The following is a 24122-nucleotide window of genomic DNA, read 5'->3' as shown; positions in this document are numbered from 1 at the left end:
AACTTCTGACAACACCCTATTATATCATATTCAGAAGACACTTGGTAATCTAGCTCTGTTCTATTTCCTTCTATCCATATTTGTAAATACAACTGGTCTCCAAGAATACATTTTCTTTCATTAGCTAGTTTTTCACATTTGTGTTTTTAACGTTTCTATACTTTCTGTTCCTGCCATATCAATGTGCTTCTCCTACCACCCTCCTAAAGACAGGTAAGTCTCATCACAAAACAAAAGTTTTTCTTCAACTTTCTGTAGTGGCCCATGGAAAATAGATTCTCTTAGACCAGTGGTCGGCAAACTGCGGCTCTCAAGCCACATGCTGCTCTTTGGCCCCTTGAGTGTGGCTCTTCCACAAAATACCACGGCATGCGCAAGTCTATTTTGAAGAAGTGGCATTAGAAGAAGTTTAAGTTTAAAAAATTTGGCTCTCAAAAGAAATTTCAATCGTTGTACTGTTGATATTTGGCTCTGTTGACTAATGAGTTTGCCAACCACTGTCTTAGACTATGGTGACAAAAATATCCAGTTTCTAAGAGCAGCAATACCTGTGTCAGAGGCAATATTGTAATATCCAATGTCTCAAGGAACAGTGAGCAATGAATGACCTTGATAGACAGCCTCTTTTCATTATCTTGGCTGTGTTTCTAGATCCCTCGCTTTATTTAGTTCTTGATTTCCATACCTCAACCACCTACTATCCTTCAATCAATTTTGTTTTAACTAAAGATAAGTTTTTTATATCTAATTAAGAACCTTGACTGATGTCATAGCTCAGGCTGTGTAACAAAATACCATAAATTGGATGCCTTAAACAACAAACATTTCTCACAGACCTGGACAATAGAAAGTCTGAGATCAGGGTGATAGCATGGTCAGATTCTGGTGAGAACTCTCTTCCTGGCTTGCAGACAGTTGCCTTGTTGCTGTATCCTCAACAGAATAGAGAGAAGAAGGTCTTGTGTCTCTTCTTATGAGGGCACTAATCACAGCATGGAGACTCTAACTCCATGATCCATCTAAATCTCATTACCTACCAAAGAACCATTCCTGATATCACACTGCAAGTTAAGGTTTCAACATATGAATTTTGAAATGACCACATTCAGTCCATAACAACTGATACATTATTCTTCCCCTTAAATTACTCTCTCATCTTTCCCCAAAGTAGGTCCTACCCTACTACTTTCTTCACCAACCCCTTATTTATTAAATTTTTGTAATTTGACTTCTTTTTCCTAACCACATTTGCTAAATTACTGAATCATCAATGTACTCCTAACTACTAACCCTACTGGTCTATTTATCAAGTAAGAATTTTTCCCCCAGATTATGTTTCCCCTACCCTTCCTCACTTTTACCCAATCAAAATACCTCAATCTTAAAAAAATTTCCAGTCCCCTCCTTACTTCCTCCCTCCTTCTTTCCTCTACCTCTGCCTTCTCCCTCTCCCTTTCTCTCCCTCCCTCTCTTCCTCTCTCCCTCTCTCAACTCATCTAATCCAAATACCTCAATTCTGATAATTCCCAATTCCGCATCCTACTCCCATCCTCTCATAACAAATTTCTAACTACAGTTTTAAAATATGCCCGAGACAACTAAAATTCTTCCCAAAAACTAATGGATTAATTAATCCTTTTACCAATCTTTTCTAGTCATTCAAGACAGAAACTAAATTCATATCCAACTCTTCCTCACCCACAATGATCTCCAAACACCATGTAATGTACTTCTCAGATCCATCCTTCCCCTAAAATCCCTCTGCCAAATTGTCTTTACCTCCACAATCTTCTCTTCCCATTAATGACTGCAATGGTTTTCCCTTTTGCTAGTCTCTCGTGAATCCAATATATCATTTACATTGCTGTCAGAGCTATACTATGTTCTCAAATCAGACTTAGTAGCTACCTACATTCAAAAGCTCCTCACTGCCTACCACATAAAGTTTAATCCCTTTAGCAAAAGTATTTAAAAATCCATTACTTCCTTCCATAAAGCTCATGCTTATTAAACCACATGAGAACCTGGGACCCTTCAGTCCGCAGGCCAACGCTCTATCCACTGAGCCAAACCAGTTAGGGCACAAATGGAAATCTTAATTCTTCCTTCAAGGTTCAGCTAGAATATTGGGTCCTCTATTAAGTCTTATCCTATTCACAGTTAAACTGCTACTTCTTCTGTAATCCCATAATACTTTGTTTATAGTATTTCTAAATAAGACAATTCATTTTCCCTTGCATTACTATTAGTTGTATCTGTAAAGCACTTTATTGCAATTTATTAAGAATTTCATTTTATTTTCACAGAAACTCTGCATTTTACTAGAAATGAAACAGGAAGAAAGGTTAGTAACTGGGTTTAAAAATTCCAAATCTTCAAACAATAAAGTTTTGCATTTCTTAAGGGCAAAGACTCCAAGGAGCTTAGCAGAGTCCTTTCAGTGTAACAGATGCTTTGTGTTTTAATAACATTCTGTTCTGTTTGAAATAACCCTGTTTTACCTGTCTGAACTCTAATCTATTCTTGAAAACATAGCTCAAAAGTTCCATCTCTAATTAGCTTTCCTTAACTCTTCCAGGGCTTACCTTTTTTAGGCTGAATCATACTACTTGGTATGTTGTTACAAATGTCTTTTACATATATATTTTTAAATGCATTAGTTGTAGTAATGGGTTTAGAAGCTTGGGTGTAACCATGTCTTATTCCACTGTGGTATTGACTATACTACCTAGCACTTAGTTGGTGCCCTGTCACTTGTTTCCTGAATGATGCTTAAAAGTCCCCTATTCCCTGCTCCAATTTCTAAGCCCTTTATTTTTTGCATTACAGGTAGGTATCAACTGTTGTGACTAAGAATTACAATATTTTAACAGTAAATATTACTCAAACCACTCCTAAAATTTAAAGCTCACAGGTCAAGGAAATATTTTAATCATCTGATGGGAGAAAAATCTAGAGTGACTATTTTAAATGACTGTAGAGGGCAGCAAAGCAACAGTAGTATCCTCAAAGAAAAATACGTGTTCTTAGGGAATTTCAGATTTTTATTTTTTAACAAATGCTGTTATGACTAAAGCTTTTAGAATTGAGACCTTTTAGTATGCTATACACAAATTTCACCAACTACTCATATATTTAAACATTTTCACTATCAATTATAAATATAACAAAAATGTACCAATGCCCATATCCTTTATACACAATTGAAAAAATTAGTTTCATAAAGAATACATGTCTTCAAAACAGCCACCATAATTGCTAACTCATTTACGAATCTAAAAGTTGAAAATGTTTTTCTATCAAAGTGTAAAAATAACCTATATTAAATACAGAAAAGAATGTCACTAGTAAGCAGTCTTATTTCTTGCTAAGAAATAACATGTCTTCATTAGTATAACTAATTCTAAACTTGGTATGTCTTTTTTGTTATTCAAAATCAGTCAATGAACTATAGGGACTATCCCAGCTTAAAAGAAAAATAAATAAATAAATCCTCTGACATTGTATTAATGTACACAAACAGAAGGTAACACCTTGAAAGATAATAGAAGTTTCTTACTATTATGTCAATATTAAAGTTCATTTTGGTTCTATTATGAACCAGGCAAATGAACTGTATCATCAAAATAATCATATATATAATCTCAGAATTGCTTAGGAATGGGAAAAAAGTATAAAAGTGTATATTCAACACAACTGCATTATTTGCACATGTTTTTCAAGGTTTTTGTTGGAGGTAATTTTTTACCTCTTTTAAGTTTAAAAAGCAGAAATTAGAGATTTAAAGTAGCTGCTACAGTCATTAACATGTGTAGACTCTGGTTTAGTGAAAAAATGCTATGATGTACTAGCCCTTTGCCAATAATGAGGATACAACTGTTAGCTATGCACCTTTCCCCACTTAAATCTCTTCAAAAACAAACAAATTGAGAAAAAAATTTTTTTTAATTTAAAGTAATGGAATCAGGTTATCTCTGAGCAGATAAACCCAGTTTATTGTCTGACTCAGTATTAAACTGAACTTATAGCCATGAACAATTATCTCTAAGTAAAATTAGAAGGGAATTTGGAGTTCATAATAACAAGACACTTGTGAAATGAATTTTAATCTCTCTCACAGTAACTATGAGTAAATTAGAAATCAAATTAGTAATTTTCAAAAACAAGTCTAAGATATTTTAGTAATGACAATCATGTCTATCATGAATAACATATAGAACTAGTTTCTATATGAAATTAATCTTATCACAGTTCACCAATACTAACATTTCATTAATATTTTTGTTTTTCCTCTGAAATGAAACCATTAGAAGAGTCAAAACACACTCTTAATTATATGAAATGTTCTTAAACACTGAGTTGAGTCCTAGCCGTGTACACCTACTATGTGTCCCTTGGTATTCTCTTGTCCTCCCCAACATTACAGAATAGATTAGCCACCTTAAATTTACCTATTTTATTACTAAAACTCAAATCCAGAGTAAGATTTGTTGTACATCAAGTGAGGTATGACCATAGAAGCTGCTTAAACTATATCTAAACTGGGGTAGATAATACAAAGCTGATTGTGCAATACCAAAGAACTGTATTCATCATAGGTCTATTTTGCAAACACTTAAGATTCAAAACGGGTAAGACACTGTGGAATAAAGAAATAGAAGTAAAGAAAGCAAAGAGAATTTTTAGAAAAAAGAAAACCACGAAGAACTATGTCATCAAGCAACATCGCAACATCTTTAAAATCTACACTTTAAGTAAGTGTGTGTGTGTGTGTGTGTGTGTGTGTGTGTGTGTGTGTGTGTGTTTGTGTGTGTATTCCCACCCACCTTGGCAGGTAAGAATAAGAGTAATATCAAGACAGGAATAATAACAAGTGTACAAACCTCCCTAAGGATATGTTTCCTAGATGGTGTTCTGCACAACATAGCTTCTTCAACATAACAGATACTAAACAAAAAATAATTTGTTTAGTTTGTAAAACAGTATTTTACTGAAGAATTTCTAAGACCATTAACAAACTAATGTACATAGTGACTTTCCATGACAGTGCTATATGGTTAGTTTTTCCCATTCCCCAATGTATTCAATCATACTACTTTCTTCCAAAAAAATAACTTCTAAGACTAATATTCCATTGAAATCCTTTGGCAAACATTGCTCTAAACCAAAAGCATGAAAAAATGAACAGAATTTGCATGCAGTTCCCACTAATGACCACATGTCACACTGTTAAACACAGAACAGGGGAGGCCTCCAGGGACTAAGGATTTGAAAAATATCTAGGATCAGATAGGAAATAAAGCAAATTCAGAAAAGTTTTTATAGTTATTTATTATAACTATTATTCTACTTTATTATTTTATTTCAACATGGAAGATGAAATCATAAACCAAGTACTCTCTGACACCAGTTTATTGTATAGTAAATTTGGTCAATTCCTTAAACAGTTATAATGGAAGCAAATATTAAAATCAATATAACTTTAAAAATAATGTGTTTATTCTGATATGTGCTATGATGTATATAATGAAGCTTGAAGCAAAGTCTTTACTGCAAAGAGCACGTATTACAAAAAATTTATAATTAAATACTAATTATAGTATCTAACCTATACTATATAGTATAGAAGCTTCCATGGAGAAAATCTTAAACTGGGCACTTCAGAATCTGACTAGGTAGAAAGAGTAACATCATTTTAGGCCTTATAAGGAATAGAGAAGGGCATAACCTACTTCAGAAATAAGAAATAATTTAGACCTGCGCTGTCCAATATGGTAGCCACCAGCCACACCTGACTACTCAGCACATCGAATACAGCTAGTTCAAATTATGTTATATACCACATTTCAAAGACTTACTATGAAAGCAAATGTATCTCAAATTTTAAATATTAATTGCATGCTGAAATGGTATTTTTGGTTCTATTGTATTAAATAAAACATTAAGATTAATTTCATCTGCTTCTTTTATTTTTTAATGTGGCATCAGGAAGACTTTATGTATGTGGCTCACATTTTATTTCTATCAGACATTGCTGGTTTAAAACTAAGTTTGATTTTGCTGTTAAACTCCTGAAATAAAGAATTTTGAGAGCCTACCCATAACAAGCACATGGGGACATATGAACAAAATGGTAGAGTATTATTTCTTTCAGAAGAGTGACCACATCTGATCAAATTATAAATAAAAATTCTGTAAGAGCCCTAACCGGTTTGGCTCAGTGGATAGAGCGTCGGCCTGCGGACTCAAGGGTCCCAGGTTCGATTCCAGTCAAGGGCATGTACCTTGGTTGCAGGCACATACCCAGTAGGGAGTGTGCGGGAGGCAGCTGATCGATGTTTCTCTCTCATCGATGTTTCTAGCTCTCTATCCCTCTCCCTTCCTCTCTGTAAAAAATCAATAAAACATATTTTAAAAGAAAATTCTGTAAGAGCACTATGGAGGGAAAACAGAATCATCTTATACTGTCTCTTAAAATTCAAATGCCCCAATCTCCAGGCTCCACTTCCCACCCCTCTTGCAAAAAAATGATGATCCAGTAAGTCCATAGTGAAGCCTGGAATGTTTGAAAAAGGTTACCTAGTACCTATAATTTGAATCCATCCACACATCCTACTTTTGCTGTCCCTGGCTGAGAATAGTGACTTATAGCCCCACCCTGCTTTAAAAAAAAAAATTATTTCTTCTGAAGAAACCTAGGCTGAGAGCCTCTGCTGGGTGCAATGGCCAACCTATTTAAAATAAGAACATGTTTGATTTTATTTTTAATGATTCAAGTTAAAGGAAACCAAATAAAGTTTTTAAAAAAACTATTCTATAAACTTCTCCTATTTACAAAGTCACATTTACTATCTTACACCTAACAAAATAATCATCTAAAGTGTTGAAAAGCATACTGTCATTTCTTCGCCAATTAACCCAGTTATGAGCTGGTATGTTTACACATACAGTTTATGAGTCAAATTCCAGTTTATGAGTATCTACTCACAATGCAACAGTTAGCTCTTTCCTACTCATCTTAATTAGCAAAATGAATGTTGGATAGTCAATAGGGTTACAAGAAAAACAATCTCTCCAGATGCTGAAAATTCACAATATAAGTATGCAATAAATCTAATACCCTTTCTAAAGCAATTATGGTACCTCCAAATATAGCATGTATCTAGGTTCATAAGAGGTAGCTCTTAATAAAATGTTAAAAGAGTGATATATACTATAAGAAGTGAGTCACTTAGAAAAACACTTAAAGCTCACCCTTAATAAAGGTTCACAAGGAATTTTATTTAAATATATGACTAAACTATGTCAAAGCCTATTATAAAAATCATAAATTTTTTAAAATTCTGGAGAGAATACAGGTTCAAGACTTTACAATTTTAGATAAAAGGTAGTTAAAAGTACAACATTAATGGTATAAAGACTTTTGGATCTGAGTGCTTGGCACACAGAACCATCTTTAGCATTCATTCCATTACTGACTTAAAGGTTATTTGATTTCATATTAATAATATTGATTAATTAAATACCGTATCTTTTGTAAACCATATAGTCCTTCTTCTCAATTTTTATGAAGACTTTAATAGGTTACAGAATATGCTAGAGCAATATATTATTTACTCGCTAATTTTTAAGGAGTAAATTACAGAATGTCAAAACATTAATTTTTAGCAAACATCTCTTCAGTAATTTCCAAATATGCAAAAACCATAAGTTTTATTCCTTGACTAATTATACAGATATAAAATGTACATCAGAGTTGCCAAGTCACTAAATTATGTGTGTAAAAATATATGTAAACATAAGTGACATACACAAGGTAATACACACACACGAATATATTTTCCAATTCTTATTTCTGATGCTGTAGCTAAACACAAGAAAATATTTTATCTTTTTTGCTTGCTTTTAAGTTTGGTTCACTTTTCAATTATATCTGTTCAGGATACAGAAAGATTCGTACATGCAATATTAATTATAGGCCCCAAACTGATATGATAAGTAAGATAAAGTATAAGTGAAGTTGACACTCTCCTCTTCAACTCCACATTTTCAACATAATCACTAACATTCTAAGTGACTCTATGGAACTACCAAGTCCTAAAATGCATTCTACATCATGACGGGAAGATTCAATTAGGTTTCATATAATTACCTAGTTGATTTTACCATATCCCAATATTCTGAAAATTGGTCATCTGTACATTTATTTGAAGTAAATTTAACAGATATCCAAAAAGTAGTGACTGAACTATACACTTAAAATAATGATGTAAAATACAAATACAAGTCACTGAACTTAAAAACTCAATGAAGATATCCTGGTAGAATTTAAGAATGACAAATACCAGGCTAGTTGGCTTTAATGTGAAATACACTAAATGATTAACATTTAAATGTTTACTATATTGCATGCACTCTGCTAAATGTTTTATTTTATTCTTTCATTTAATCTTCACAAGAACTCTTATAGGCAAGGTGATATTATCCATTTTTTTTTTAAAGTTGAGAAACCTTAAGTTTACTGAGGTTAAATAACTTGCCAAAGACTCACACACCTTGTAAGTGGCAGTCTTTTTTCAGAATCAAATCATTTAGTATCTAAACCATAAACTGCAGAGAAGAGACAAAGAGAAAGAACAAACTTGTACTATCTACCACAACGTCTAACCTCAATAAGAATATATGACTCAACTTACTTTTTTAAAGTAGTCCCCCCCACCCCCACCCCCACGCCCTCAGTTTACATTCATATATCTTTATCTAATGGGTTAGGTATCCCTCTTCTGTGCATAGTACCTCATGCAGATCTCTTTCATGAACTCCAAACTGTCCTATAATCATCTATTTCCTTTATGTCTACCACAATGCTATAAAATCCTTGAAGCCAGGATTCTGCTTTATTCATGTTTTATGCCCCCAAGAACCTGTTAACTGCCAGGAATATAAAAAGTATTGAAAGTGCTGTTAGGGGTTCAACATCATGTTAGAGCTTTTCTATAATCTTCTAAACATGATCTTAAGATAAAACCTTACTGAAAGTAGAAATAGTAAAATCCTAGATTCAAATAGGAACTTATGAATTAAGGTCAAATAGTATAGCTTCTCTTTCATTAATACTATATCCCTGCTAATACTCTACATCTCAAGAAAAATGTTGGGAAGAAAAGTGAGATAAATCTGATCACCTATGATGAATTGATCATAAAGAAACATGCAATTCCAGAATTAAATAAATGAGGTTTCTCAAGTCAGATGGTATTGTAAATCTAGTCTCCTTAACCTTTATACCTAGGAATTTTTAGGCTTAAAAATATATCAAAACCTGGCAGTTTGTCAACCTGTAAAATTCTCACTTAAAAAGTTCAGTTCTTCAAATAAGATAGTTACTGTGTATTCCCAAACAGCAAATCGGATGTGATTTTTTATAGCTTTCAGAATATTGAATCTACCAGTTGTAAGGATTCTTTTTAGCAGTCAGATGAACATGATATGAAAATTACCTTGTACTAAAGATGGTATTGCAGAAGTTGAGCGTAAGACTATGTAAAATGTAAACCACATATCAAAAACACCAGAAAAAGGAAAAAAAAAAGATCTGTGCATTATAAAAAAGTAAAGCATTCTGTTAAGACAAGTCATCAGACAGACATCTTTTTAAAGCCTAAAAATTTTTTCAACTCTGAAACTGACTACTCAAACATTAGTACATGCTAAACCTTATAAGCAGTATAGGAATGTTTGATCAACAAACAAGTTATATGAAGAAAATTCTGTTCCCACACTTACTAAGCATCCATACATCAGAACTGTGCCCTAGTCAGGCTGAATTTAAAATAAAGGTTGACAGAAGAAAAAAATCATCATAAGGGTTCACAAATTAGGGTGTTATAACACTATAAGCCAAAAAAGGAAACTCTTAAAATGAGCAGTCCACAGGAACACAAAACTAGTGTCTGCCTCTACAACTACAAGCAGAGTTGACTCTAAAACTTCAATTTACACTTCTAAGTCACAGTCCATGTGCCTATACTGCTTGGATTTTCAGGACTCTAAAATATCAAGTCCTTCTATAGCACATTATTAAAGAGATTTTTAAAAACCTGAGAAAACCAATGTGTTCCTTCAAAAAGCAAACACTTCACTTGCACAAATGTGAAATTATTACCCAAATTTTATTTCCTTGTATTAGCTGTGCGTATTATCTAGGTTCAATCTTCCATAGGGTTTTTGCCTAGCTAGATAAGCTTTTACTGGAGGTACAAATAATATTTTCGCAGTCCTTAACACAATCTAAGTAAAGACAGTAAAACTGTTAACACTTTTCTCCTACCCAACTGTAATCCACAGTCCTCCTTAATGGAAAAGAACAGTACACAAATTCAATCTAGAATCTTGCATCAATTTAAAGAGGTAACAGCATTAAGAATTGGGTGGTGGAACCAAACATCTGTAGAGTGGGGCTACAAAAACACTGTAGATTAGACAACATACTATTTATCATCGTATACTTTGTAAATCGCACACTTTCATTATAGTGCTTGAAATGTGGTGGTGAACTGCTGGCTGGTGGAAATGCTCAGCCTATAAGAGGCATTCAATCTCTTGAAAACTTTGCCTCCCTCATAACCAACCACCTTGACAACACCTACTCGGAACAGGATTCTCCTTCTTCTAAATCATAATATCCAAGAAATCCGCACATATCTTTCCTTTTAATAAATACTGGTAAAACTTTCCTCTTAATAAATACTGGTTTCATTTAACATTGCATTACACACTGAGATCCAACAGCAGCCTTATGGAACCAGTAAAAAAGTCTTGGGTAAACCAATCTTTGAGCAAACGTCAATTTTGCTTCTCCACCTTCCTCACCAAGGAAGAGTCTGAATGAATTAAGTCCTGCAGTGTTATGGTATTACCAAAGGACAGATACAGCTAATCTCCAAAGACTGGTGGCCTTATTTTGCCAAATCATCACCTTCTATTAATGATCACTTATGTCCATCTCTCTTGCATGAAAGGCATTTCTTACAGGGTCCTTAACAAGCAGGCTTCTAGTTTCCCATATCTAGGAACAGAACTTACAGAGAATAGCTCCCAAATGTGACAGGAAATGTGTACTATAAGCACGAGAGAAGAGATGGGGAAGAGGCATGGTGTTTGTTGTGATCAGAAGAGCCATGCACAGTCGATGCCATATTAACACATAAATCAAAGCCCTGAGGACAAATCGTGTTTGCAAAATAAACACTGACAGTGTGAGAGAAGTCCCACAAACGAAGGCAGCAACCGGCTCAACGCAAAGCCATCCTGAGGCAGGCAGGGCAGAACCGGGCCGGAGGACGGAAGCAAACGGACTGTAGGGGATGCTGCAGGGTGGGCTCAAAGGATGCCTTCTCCCGGGCGGAAGGCGGAGAGAGATGGACCCGAAGGCTTCATTCCGTCGGACCCCGGTCCCTAAAGGTATCTGGGATCACAGCTCAAGTTTCACCGGGGAAAAAGGCGGCGGCAAACGTGCATCCCGGCACCTCAGCCCCAGCCCAGAAGTCCGCGCTCTGGGTTTCCGGCTCGAATTAGCGAGGAAGTAACGGTCCCCGGAGCACACACGGCGGAATCCGGGCAAAAAGCAGCACCGCCGGAGCCTGACCATCAGCGCGGCCGCGGAGGAGGGAGCGGGTGGCCGGCGTCGCACTCGCGGGCCCGGCCCTTCCCGGGCCTCGCCCCGGGCGCGGCGAAAAGTTTCCAGCCAAAGTCCACCGCACCCGCTCGCGCAGCCAACCGCCCAACGCAACCGCCTCGCCGCTCGGGAGAGCCGCCCGCGCGGGCCCGGCCGCGGTGCTGGGACCCCCGGCCGCGCCTCCCTCAGCCCACGCCGCCGCCGAGGTCCACCTACCGCAGAGCCGGGAGAAGAGCAGCAGCGGGAAGAGCAGCAGCAGCAGCGGCGGCGGCGTCGGGGGCGGCAGCAGGAGCCCGGCCCCGGGGGGAGAAGCGAGGGAAAGTTGTGCTTTGCCGCCTCCGGGACACAGCGGAGCCGGCCCCGGGGTCCGCGCCATTCCCCACCCTCCCCCCGGCCCGCTGGCCCGCCCGCCCCCTCTGGTTCCCCGGGACCCGGCGCCTCCGGCTCTGGGCGGCGGCGGCGGCAGCGTCTGCGGCGCGGCGGCGGCGGAAGGTCGGGCGCGCGCCTCCCTAACTCCTAGTTCTTCAGCCTCGGCCGCCGGCTGACACTGCGCCGAGCGCTCGCGGCTGCCTCGACACCGCCGTCGCCGACGCCACTGCCCAGGCTGAGGCGGGAGCCGCCCGCCGCCGCCGCCACTCCCCGCCCCCCCGACACCCGCCCGCTCCGAACTCCTGAGAACTCGGAACGCACCACCCCGCCCGCGCGGGAGGGGAGAGGAAGCCGACCCCCGAGCGGCCGCTGGAACCCGCCTGCCCGCCCCACGCAACTCCGGCTCCCGTCTGATCCCGGACTGCTTGCCGCGCCTCCTCCCGCCCCACTCCCCTCCACACGCTCCACCCCTTTCAAAAAAAAAATCTCTTCTCTGCACTTTGATAACGGGTTTCTCCCAAAGCAGAGCTCTAAAAGGGACAGGAAAATCTGGAATGGGTTAGTAGGCCCCGCCCCTCGCCCCAGCATCGTACCCCCCCGCCCAGCGTTTCCAATGGTCTCGCCCACTCCGCCCCTAGTGGGTCCACCGCTGCCCCGACGCAGACAGAGGCGGAGGGCGGCGGCGGGACAATCGCTTCGCGGCCGGCCTCGCCCGCGCGGGCTCTCCTCTGGCGGGGACCCCGGACCGCGAGGGCGTGGGGAGGGGAAAGCGGGATGGGGTCGCCCTTCTGTTGCCCCTGCTAAAGGTTCCTGTCTAGGAAGCTGGACGCAGCCTACAGGACTAGTTTGTCCTCTCTCTCCTCGCCGGGGGCGCACGGGGCTGAAAGGAGAGACTTTGTCCTTCCTCCTGCTTCCCGGGACAGCTTTGCTCCCCCAATTCCTCCCTTCTTCCCAGCCTTCCTCCCTTCCAGCCCGCCGAGGCACCTTTGCACGGGCATTTTTTTTTTCTCTCCTTTCACTGGAGGGACAGCTCGGAGGAAGGGTCAGCGTTGCCGGGCGAGAAGTGGGGTCCCGCAAGGTTTGCTTTTCCGCTCTTGCTTCTCCCGGCTGCCGGGCTGTCGGCTCTCCTCGCCTGGCGACTGGCAACAGGAGGCCGTGGATTTCCCCGATCGGAGCGCCCCGAGTGCGGTGGTGTTTTTCTTTGGGTTTGTTTCATTTGCATGTTCGCACGTGTAATTTTAGTTTCATTGCTTGCTTTCCTTTGGACTTATTGCGGGGAAAGCGACCTCGGGAAGTGTTAAACCCTTTGCCCTTAAGAGCGTCTGGGGTCCACCACTATCCTTCCTCACCCCAGATGGGTTGCTCGCCCTGCCCTGTTCATCTGCCCTCCACGCACAGCTCTGGTGGCCTGACCTTGGAACCACAGCCCCGGGCTGTTCTGCGGGGGTGGTGGACAATTTGAACTGTCCTGAGAGGAACTGGAGGCAGGGGACGCACATCTTCAGTCCTGGCAACATTAATTTTATGTAGATCTTGCCATATCCACCTATAGTCACAGATAGTCACAGGTCCGCTCCAATAAGAAGAAAGTGGAACTAGGATTTAGCTGCCTGTCTCAGCTAAACTAATGCTTGCATGTCCCCAAGATCAATATGTCATCCCCCTTCAATCACTAGGGTCTCCCATTCTCCAACTGGCTATGTTTTACCTCCAAGGCTACACACCATTATGCCCTCCTCTTTTTTTTACTCCCGCCTCCCATCCTAGTTCTGAGTTTAGAATCTCTCTTCCTCTACCCCTTTTCTTTCTCCCATTCTATGCCTGCCTGCCGCCCGGACCCCTGTAAGCCTGTCTCCAGCAGCCACTCCTTTCCATCACCTAGCCTCAGGATGCATTATGACTAAAACTTGTCCTGCATTTGCTCTGGGAGATCCCCTGATGATGATCAGAACTGACGAAAAGTAGCTATTGTGACATACCTAAGCTCTGCTGACACCACCGTTTCCCTTGAGAAAATTTATTTTCTATTTTCGCATTCCCTCAACCAAAATTCACTACTAAATTTAGACAGAGCCCACTGCGCAGAGACTAGCTAATTATCTGTTTAGATAGCACTTTAACAGTTGCAGATATTTAGTAAATAATGAAAATTTTAATATCACTAGCCACCCCCACCCTGCAGCCTTTCCCTGATAATTCCAGTCTCCAGAAAAAGTAATTTAGCCAACATTTGAAAAGGTGCCAAGTGGTTAATGTGGGGGCCACTGTGCAATTGCTACAGTGACCACGAGGGATTAGCTGTTTTAGTCTTCTTAATAGAATGATATGGAGCTTTAAAACTATATATCCTCCATGTTTTGAAAAATTGGATTAGTGGCATGCTATGGTTATATTTTCCTCTGACCCAAAGTGAAGAGAGAGCTTGGAAAAGTAGTATTCATAGATGTTATGTAAGCATTCAAAGAGCACCATGCTGGTGTTTTATGAATTTACAAGCATTATGTTCTAATAATAATAATTTGTGTTGATATAGCATCTTCAGCCAGAGATGTCAAACCACACTCTACTTCACACAGAAGGTAGCAATTACTATTCCTACTTGACAGCTGGAGAAACCTAGGCACAGAGGTTAAGTGCAAATACTACAAGCCATGTGTGGTGGTTTTTCTGCCAGAACCAAGTTGTTGCCTTCCAGTGGGTATCACTAAGCTCTCAAGATTCCTTCTTAAGTTGAAAACGAATTTATTGAAGAAACTCAAATTTCTACTTTATAAATGCCCAGTCTTAAATTATGTTCTTCTTAAGTGAAGACATACCCACCCCAAGCTTCTTATTAGAAATTAGCTACAGAAAAATATTTTACATTACATAGTACAGCTCATTTCTTTCCCTTTTAAAAAGTGTTTTTATTGATTTGAGAGAGAGAGAAGCGAAAGGGAGAGAGAGAAACATCCACCAGAGAGAAACATGAGCAGCCTCATGGATGCCCCCGACTGGGGATGGACCCCTCAACCCAGGCATATGCCCTGATCTGGAATCAAACCAGTGACCTCTTGGTGCTTGGGAGGACACTCAGCCAACTGACCCACACTGGCTGGGCACAGCTGCTTTTTTTTTTTTTCAAGGAGCAGAATTATTGTTGGTTTTTAAAAAACCTTTAACATGAGAGCATTACTTGGTTTTATTCTATTTTTTTTTTTGGTCTAAATTTATAGATAAGTTTACCTTTATTGTTTTAGGAACCAACTGGTTGAAAGAATGCTTAATTATAACTAACTTACTAATATTTGTAGTAGCATTGAATCCAAAGTATGAATGTATTTTCCAAGAAAAAATCTATCTGAATAAAAAGCAACATGATTCTAATGCCAAAAATGATTTCATTGTTTTGAGTTAAGAATACTTTCCCAGAATGCCTCAAAAGTCTGCTGGCCAATTGTTGAGTTTCATTAATTCTTAACTAAAAAACAAAGGTTGACATGTTAAAGAAGTAATTGTGTACAGTGCTGGACATTTTTACATTTACTCAGATAATCCAAATTAAAGGTTTAAGACTATTATTAGAATTTCATAGCTGACTCTGAAACAAAGGAAGTATTTTATAGTAGAGGTAGGCCATTATGTACTCTAGGTAGTTCCACTTACCATCAGCAAAATTTTTATAACCTGCTATGTGAAGAAGTATAGCTTTTCCCTCAGTGGAAGAGATGAGCATGCTTTTTGGAATGTTTGAATTTGGTACTATCCTATATAATAAAGAAGATGTAATATACAAATGGTCATTACACTGTGAAGCATAATGACCGACCGCATAACGACTGGATCACGGATCAACTGTGAGGGTGGGGCAGTGAGCTACAAGCGGGCAGTGGTGAGCTACAGGAGGGGGCAGGGCAGCAAGCTATGAGGGGTGTGGGGGGGCAGACGGAGCTACAGGAGGACGGGGCAGCAGGCAGAGAGCTACTGCAGGGCGGCAGCGAGCTACTAGTCCTATATAATCCTATATAATAAAAGGCCAATATGCAAATCAACCACAGCAGATCCACCGGTGGCTATGATGCGTACTGACCACCAGAGGACAGATGCTCAATGCAGGAGCAGCCCCCTGGTGGTCAGTGCACTCCCACAGGGGGAGCACCGCTCAGCCAGAAGCCCTGAGTCGGGCTCATGGCTGGTGAGTGCAGCAGTAGTGGTGGGGGCCTCTCCCGCCTTCGAGGCAGTGCTAAGGAGCAGTGAGCCGGGCTTCTGGCTGGTGAATGAAGTGGTAATGATGGTGGTGGGAGCCTCTCCTGCCTCTGCTGCACGGGGGAGGTAAGGAGTGAGGGGTCCTGGACTGCAAGAGCCCTGAACTGTGAGAGCAACGTCTGACTACCAGCTTAGGCCTGATCCTCAGTGGGATCTGGCCTAAGCTGACAGGTGGACATCCCCCAAGGGGTCCTGGATTGCCAGAGGGCGCAGGCCAGGCTGAGGAACCCCCTCCCCCAAGTGCACAAATCTCGTGCACTGGGCCTCTAGTATTTGATGATAAGCTGATTTTACCCAGCTATAATCATAATCTTCTAAAGTAGAACTATGCAAATAGTTTATTTGTTTGTTTGTTTGTTAAATATATTTTATTGATTTTTTTACAGGAAGGAAGGGAGAGGGATAGAGAGTTAGAAACATTGATGAGAGGGAAACGTCAATCACCTGCCTCCTGCACACCCCCTACTGGGGATGTGCCCGCAACCAAGGTACATGCCCTTGACTGGAATCAAACCTGGGACCCTTCAGTCCGCAGGCTGACACTCTGTCCACTGAGCCAAACCAGTTAGGGCTATGCAAATAGTTTAAAAACAAACTGCAACCCCACAGAAAAAGTCCACCCATTTGCAAATCTTCACCAACCTCACATTTACCAAATGTAACTATTTCCTACTGAAAAGATCTCCCCACTCCCATAGATTTATACTGTGTTCTTCGTCATATTTCCTTGGGGTCAAATTTCACTCTATCATTGAGATCTTCTATGACCACGTCATATGAAAGAGCCCCCCCTCCCCATCTCAATCCTTATCCTCTCTTATTTTTTTCCACTGCACTTACCATCTGACATGATATATCTTTATATATTGTCTATTTTCCCTTTGCTAGAATAAAGTTCCATAAGGATGGGTGGGAGCTGTATGTTTTTTACTGTTGAAACCCAACCATCTAGAATAATATCTACCATATAGGTACCAGTTTGGATGATTAAATCATTATAGTGGCATAGCATACTCAGATGTACATCTAATGGCAGGTAAACTCAACAGAATATTAATGTTTTAAGGTCTTGAGTATGGTCTTGAGTTTTTAAGCTGCAAGATGATTAAATGATTATAGTGGCATAGCATACTTAGATGTACATCTAATGGCAGGTAAACTCAACAGAATATTAATGTTTTAAGGTCTTGAGTAAGGTGTTGAGTTTTTAAGCTGCAAGATAATTACACTGACTAGTGCTTAAGAGACTCCATTTAATTTCTTCTAGTACTACTTATTACACTATTGTCTTTCCCCTCCATATTCACCCTTCCACATGCCTGATTTGTAATATGGGGGTTGTGGTTCTTCAATCTGCCTCCTTCGCCAACTGACTTCCTGGTAGGTGCTACCAATAGAAGTCACTGAGGGAGGGTGGAAGGCAAGAGGAGGGAGAAGAGACTGTTCCTTTCTGTTTGCCTCCTGCTCCTATCAGCATCACCTCAGCAGTAATAGCCGTTCACTCTGTCATCAGCAGTTGGTCCAAGCTTCCCATTTGTTTTATACCCTGAGAACTAGACTCATCACAACCCTCCGAGGTACACAGCACCAGCAGGCTGTGCCCATTTCTCAGGGGTCCAATCCCTAGCTCATCAGGATCCCTTCTCTGAGCTTCTAAGTTCTAATAACCCAACCTTTTCCCTTTGTTCCTCCAGCTCTAAAGGTGGTAATGGATTCCTACATTTCATATCTTTGTATCACCTCAGTTTCCCCTATTTGGTCTGGAGACCTCGCTTCCAACCCTGTGTAATAACACCCTATTATTAAGTTCCTTCGGTAACATAGTATGGTTTCTCTTTTTCTGATCAGATCTTGATTGATGCTCTATTTTTCAGTGACTAGTTCTCAAACTTTTCCTTGTAACAGTTATTTTCTCTTAGTCAAACTATTTAAAATCATAGAGGCAACATCAATCCATCAATTAATGTAAATAACAGCAGTAAGGAAAATGAGCAAAATATGTTCCTTTAATTGGCAATAATCTAGATTGAGCAAAGGTGGGTTTGAAATAAGTAAATTTGGAGGAAATTATGTTGGTGTTTTAGTCATATATACATATTTGTTGTTGATATTCTTCATCTAGATCTCGGTAAAAACAAATAGAAATTTCAAATTTTGGGTAATTTTTTTTAAAGACCTTGAGTGCACTTGAAAATTATTATAGAGCTAAAAGATAATGGGATTATGTGGGGGGAAAAGAATTGGACTTCTTTCATAAACTTACAGTTCAAACAAACATACACTTCACATAACTATCTAAAAGCTAACATTTTTTTTTTTTATAATACACAACTCTTTTGTAGAACACTAGAGTTCCAAAGGATACAGTTTGAGAAAGAGATATTTAGAAGAGCTATGCAATTGCATTATGGTAGGTTAAATAAAAGGGAACTGAAAGCAACAAATGAACAAACAAGACATACAAACAAAAACTCTCAAACACAGACGACAGTATGGTGGTGACTAGAGGGAAGTGGGTAGGGGATTAGCAATGGGTAAAGGGAGTCAAATATGTGGTGATGGAAGATTTCACTGTGGGTGGTAAATACACAATGTAGTATACCAATAATCCTATATAATAAAGAGGTAATATGCAAATTGACCATCACACCCTCACAGGATGGCTGCCTACAACCAGGCTGGCAGGGGGGTTAATGAGGGACGACCAAACAACTGAACAAGCAGGCTGTGTGGGGCAACCATGCCGGTGTGGGGGCCGTGAGGGGCGACCAGGCCGGCTGTGGGGGGGAAGTTAGGGACGATCAGGCTGGCACATAGAGGCAGTGAGGGGCGAACAGGCCGGCGGGGGGGGGGGGGGCACAGTTAGGGGTGACTAGGCAGGCAGGCAGGCAGATGAGCAATTAGGAGCCAGTGGTCCAGGATTGTGAGAGGGATGTCGTGACTGCCGGTTTAGGCCTGATCCCTAAACCGGCAGTCGGACATCCCTCAAGGGGTCCCGGATTGGAGATGGTGCAGGCTGGGCTGAGAGAACTCCCCCATGCATCAATTTCATGCACCGGGCCTCTAGTATTATCATAGAATTGTACATTAGAATCTCATATAATTTTATTAACCAATGTCACCTTAATAAATTTAATTTCAAAATAACAGAGTTCTCAGAAACAAAAGTAAAGAGGCAGGTTAAATTTAGAAAAGATGATTGAGCTATTCTGTGCTGGAGTCTATATTAGGTGTTGGGAATAGAAAAACCCAAGTCCTTAACCCTCAAACCATAATATTCTTGCAAATAATGAATGGTTGTGCAATATAGGAGAGAACAGAGGAGGAGTCCTATGTATGCTTAAGGAAGATTTAACAGCAAAGATGACATTTGAATAGTCTTCAAGAATGAGTGGGGGGTTTTCATACAAATGGGGTAAAAACAGCTGAGGGAATAGGAGAATGATAGACAGAAGGGTACAGAGGCATGATGCAGTATAATGTGTTTTGGAAACCACAAATATTTCTGTGCTGCTGGTGGATAAAATGCAAAGGGGAATTAGGAGAAAAGGTAAAAAGTATTAGTTGGGTATGCAGGGTGTTTTTAAATCTCATAAAGAAGTTCAGATCGTATCTGGTAAATCATGGAAACAAAAACTTTTGAGTAGGGAATTATAAAATTAGGTTCGCTAGGAAAGTCAGAGACCAGTGTAAAGGTGAGGATAGATGAATTGTCAGGTGATTTGGGAGAATTATAAGCAGAAAATTAGTAAGGAAAATGTAAGAACAGAAACAATGTAGATCTGAATTAAGCAGTGTAATAAAGTGCATGGAAAAAAGAAAATTAATTGAGAATAACATAGTATTTTAAAACAAACTAGTTTGTTCCCACAGTGGTTTGAATGTGGTATGGCTAATTAAGAGATAGGAATACAGGCAAATGAGGGAAGTAAGACAAAAGAGACATGAGCAAGAGGATGAAAAAAGAAGCTCTCAAAAGAAGGTAGTGAAAATGTGGATAGAGACAGAGGGATATTAGAGAATATGGAGAAGAAAATGGGGGGCAGATCAAAAGACAAAGGTTGCAATAACATAATGATAGTTTTATAAATTATTGGGAAATTTTTATAACTTATTTCTACTTTATATTATTCCTTTAATTCTTACGGGCATGTCTAAGATTCAGGTTATGTCTGGTACAGTTTCTTTTATAATATTATAAATAAGTATTTGTTGAATGGAAGGGGTGGAAAAAAAGAATCATTTTGTGGATGGTCTTGCTGTTGTTTTTAGATGGAACTGAACTAAATAAGTCTGGTGTCTGTGTAGTTTCAGGACAATGAAGAGCCACTTTTCTTCCCATGGGTGTTTCAACAGATCGTACCCTAATTAACCTAATTAAGGATGGTGAACACATAGAACGTTGGTGCACTCAGAGAAGGCATGGAAGCTCTGTCCCCCTTCCACGTGCATTGCTCTATACATATTTTACCTTTGACCATTTCTGAGTTGTGTCATAATAAACCAGCAATAAGTTTTTCGCTGAGTCCCGAGAACCCTTCTAAAAACATTGTCAAACCCAAGAAGAGAGTCTTAGATTTATAGCCGGTTGGTCAAAAATACAGTGACAACTAGGGGCTTGTGATTGGCATCTGAAGTGGGGGTAGTCTTGTGGGACTTGTGGGACCTGTGCTAATTCCAGGTAGTGTCATAATTGAATTATAGAACACCCAACTGGTCTAGAGAGTTGGAAAATTGCTTGGTGTGGAAACCTCATCACCACATTGCCTTTAACATTCCTATCTTCTAAAACTAAATGGGGGGATACCCTAGCCAGCTTAACTCAGTGGAGCATTGGCCTACAGACCGAAGAGTCCCGGGTTCGATTCTGGTCAAGGGCATGTACCTTGGTTGCAGAATCTCCTCCCCGGCCCAGGCCCTGGTCAGAGCACATGCACGAGGCTGTTTCTTTCACATGGATATTTCTCTCTGTCTTTCCCTCTCTCTTCCACTCTCTCTAAGGAAATCAATGGAAAAATATCCTCATGTGAGAATTAAAATAAATAAACAAACAAACTAACTAAATGGGGACTAAATGGGGGGGCAGATATTCTCTTAAAAATTTAAGATTTTTTGCAACATCTACAGAAAGCTTCTGGGTTTTTTGTTGTTTGTGTGTGTGTGTGTGTGTGTGTGTGTGTGTGTGTGTGTGTGTGTGTGTTGTTTTTTTTTACTTCTTCAACCCATTGTGCCTTGAGCAGGGATGGGTGTATCTACTTCTAAATTATTGTTCAGTAGCTTTCATTCAACAACATGTCCTCCTTTTTTACTTCTCTCTCTCTCTCTCTCTCTCTCTCTCTCTCTCTCTCTCTCTCTCTCTCTCTCTTTCTCTTTTTTTACTCCTATATACAGCTTTAGCTTCTGCTTCAACTGGAAACCCTTGATAATAACATCAATATGTTTCAACCTCCTCTGGACACTTGGTCTCAATGGAAATTTCTCAGGGAAAAGCTTTTTCTAAGCTAGCCTCCTGTTTTCCTACCAGTTTATCATCACCATTGAATTTACTTTTTGTCTTCCAATTTTTGTCCTCTAATATTTCTATCCAAATCCATTATTCTGCCCTGGCTTTTCCATCCTCTTATCCAAAGTGGGCTCTATGGCAAACAGTTCAATAGGCACTCACCAACCCTTGTTTGAGTTGCTAACCCTCACTAACAGCATTCAGTATTCCTGCATAGATCAGAACTTGCTTGATAAAATCTTAACAGGGCACCTGTTATTATTCTCAAAATCATGGTATCAAATTTCCCCTCAGATTCTCAAAGCTACTCAATAGTACTTATAATCATCCGTATTGAAATCTTTACAGTGACTGCTCCAAATGTTTTTCTTTCTCCCCAGGCTCCCATTCTTTCCCTTGCTTTTTATTTTCCAGAAAACAAAAATGAAGCTCTCCTAGATTGAACTGCATCAATCATCTTCTAATTTAACTTGTATGTCCTTTCCTTAGCAATAATTTAAAAGTTCATTGACAATAACCTCATCTCCACTTTCTACCACAAATTAGGACCTATAGATTGTTATGTTCTAAGAAGCTGAGGAAGGAAGAGATACAACTTATCTTTTAGAAACAGATCAAATACTTTGGATATTAGAATCCTTAAAATCCATTTTCAGAATCAGGAACTCAGCTTTATAAAGATAACAGAGACTGCTGATAGCTCTGCTACCCACTTGTACCCTACAATCTGTATGGGAATAAAAAGCCAAACAAAGGAGTTGACCTAATGTCTGGAACTAAATTAAGGAACCATAAGCCATTTATTTGCCAAGGAAATCAGTTCTATCCCATAATAAAATATATTAGTGATTAGCTATGAACTGAAATATGATTTTGGTATAAAATGTACGTGAGTATTTGGTTAAATAAATGGGTTATGTTGTTTTCATATGTGAGTGTGTAACTAGATAACTAGAACCTCAGGACTGGGAGAAATCTTTGCTGATTTTCTTTGTCCTTTTTGCCCACTGTATGTTTCATAAGAATTCCATTTATTTAGTTCCTTAAATTTCTCTCTTTCTATTTTGATAACTATCTTTATGGTTACTCAAATAACTATGAAATATACTATATTATTGAAAAAAATCTAGGCATTCATACTTTTAATACAACTCACCTAGAAAAACTAATATGTCATTTCTGCCAATAGCTATACAACAGCGTGAGAGAAATCTCTTAGAAACTGACTCTTTTACCTAATAATAAAATAACCTTTCAGAACTATTATATATGTTGTAGCTGGAGGGATTATTGACAATGAATGAACTACCCTTTCAAATGCCATGATAGAAGATACATTTCATTCATTCAGTGAATTTTTATTGTTCATGCTCCCTGAAGTAGAGATGTCATAGAAAAGAAAACCTACAGAGGTCCTTTTTCTCAATGACTTTTCACTTTAGCATAGGAAGCAGATATTTAAATAAATAACTAGGCAACTTTTAGCCACAATTTTATTAATGTTGTGGGGAAAGGCTATCCGAGAGTATATTTGGGACCCAAATTAATACATGGGGTCAAAATAGCTTTATTGATGAACCGTTATTTAAGCTAAAAACCCCCGAAATAAATTGGTACTACCCTATGAAAACCAAATCAGTGTGTGTGTGTGTGTGTGTGTGTGTGTGTGTGTGTGTGAGAGAGAGAGAGAGAGAGAGAGAGAGAGAGAGAGAGAGAGAGAGAGAGAGAGAGAAGGGTTCAGTGTGAAGTCCACAGTTTGGTCAGTTTTTAAAATGTGCCAGTTATTTGTGTGCAGTTCTTGACTCCATTCCTGACCTTCTTTGTTTTCTGAATCACAGGGACTGAAAATCAGCAAACTACATGTTGCAGACTCCCTTTCCAGCACATTTCCTGTTAGTTTCTGACACTCTGCAGCACTAGTAGGACATTTGGAGTTGGAGAAATAAGCCATTTTTTTTCTGCTTCTGGTGGAGCCTCGGGTAGCAGCAACAAAAGTGGTGAAGATTCCAGAGTCAGTAAAGGTTTTTAGCAGAATCTCTTGAAAGGCAAATGTCCATTTAGTTCCAACAGCAATAGGTACAGGTCTCATGTCTCCAGCATAGCAAAGAAAAATAAAGGCTAACAGGCTCCAGTCCAGGGTGAATAGCAGTTTCCTGATCTTGAGTAATATCTCACTCATTGAAATGGTCCTTGGGTTCGATTTTTCTGGCTGTACACTGGTGAATACAGAATAAAAGAATGACGCAAGATCCTAGAAAAGTAGAAAAAGTCCAAGTAAAAAGATTATAGGTAATCTTAAATACTTTTGATTTCATCCTAACATTCATG

At 39.5% G+C, this 24122-nt stretch overlaps 1 protein-coding gene across 1 annotated transcript in view; it reads right to left on the bottom strand.

The window, feature by feature from the left end:
• The window catches only part of NECTIN3 (nectin cell adhesion molecule 3), a gene marked incomplete at its 5' end in the record, with an annotated part of 148305 nt that extends 135037 nt beyond the window's left edge, over positions 1 to 13268 (bottom strand). Inside the window, 2 exons of the mRNA XM_080654683.1 lie at positions 11894 to 12576; positions 13066 to 13268. Coding sequence (XP_080510809.1) covers positions 11894 to 12576; positions 13066 to 13268 — 886 coding nt within the window. The remainder of the gene's footprint in view (positions 1 to 11893; positions 12577 to 13065) is intronic.
• Positions 13269 to 24122: the final 10854 nt, after the last annotated feature.

This window comes from Plecotus auritus (assembly GCF_963455305.1).
Source record: "Plecotus auritus genome assembly, chromosome: 2".
NCBI classification, from domain to species: domain Eukaryota; kingdom Metazoa; phylum Chordata; class Mammalia; order Chiroptera; family Vespertilionidae; genus Plecotus; species Plecotus auritus.
The sequence above is the reverse complement of the archived record's forward strand: the minus strand, read 5'-3'. Positions and strand labels throughout refer to the sequence as shown.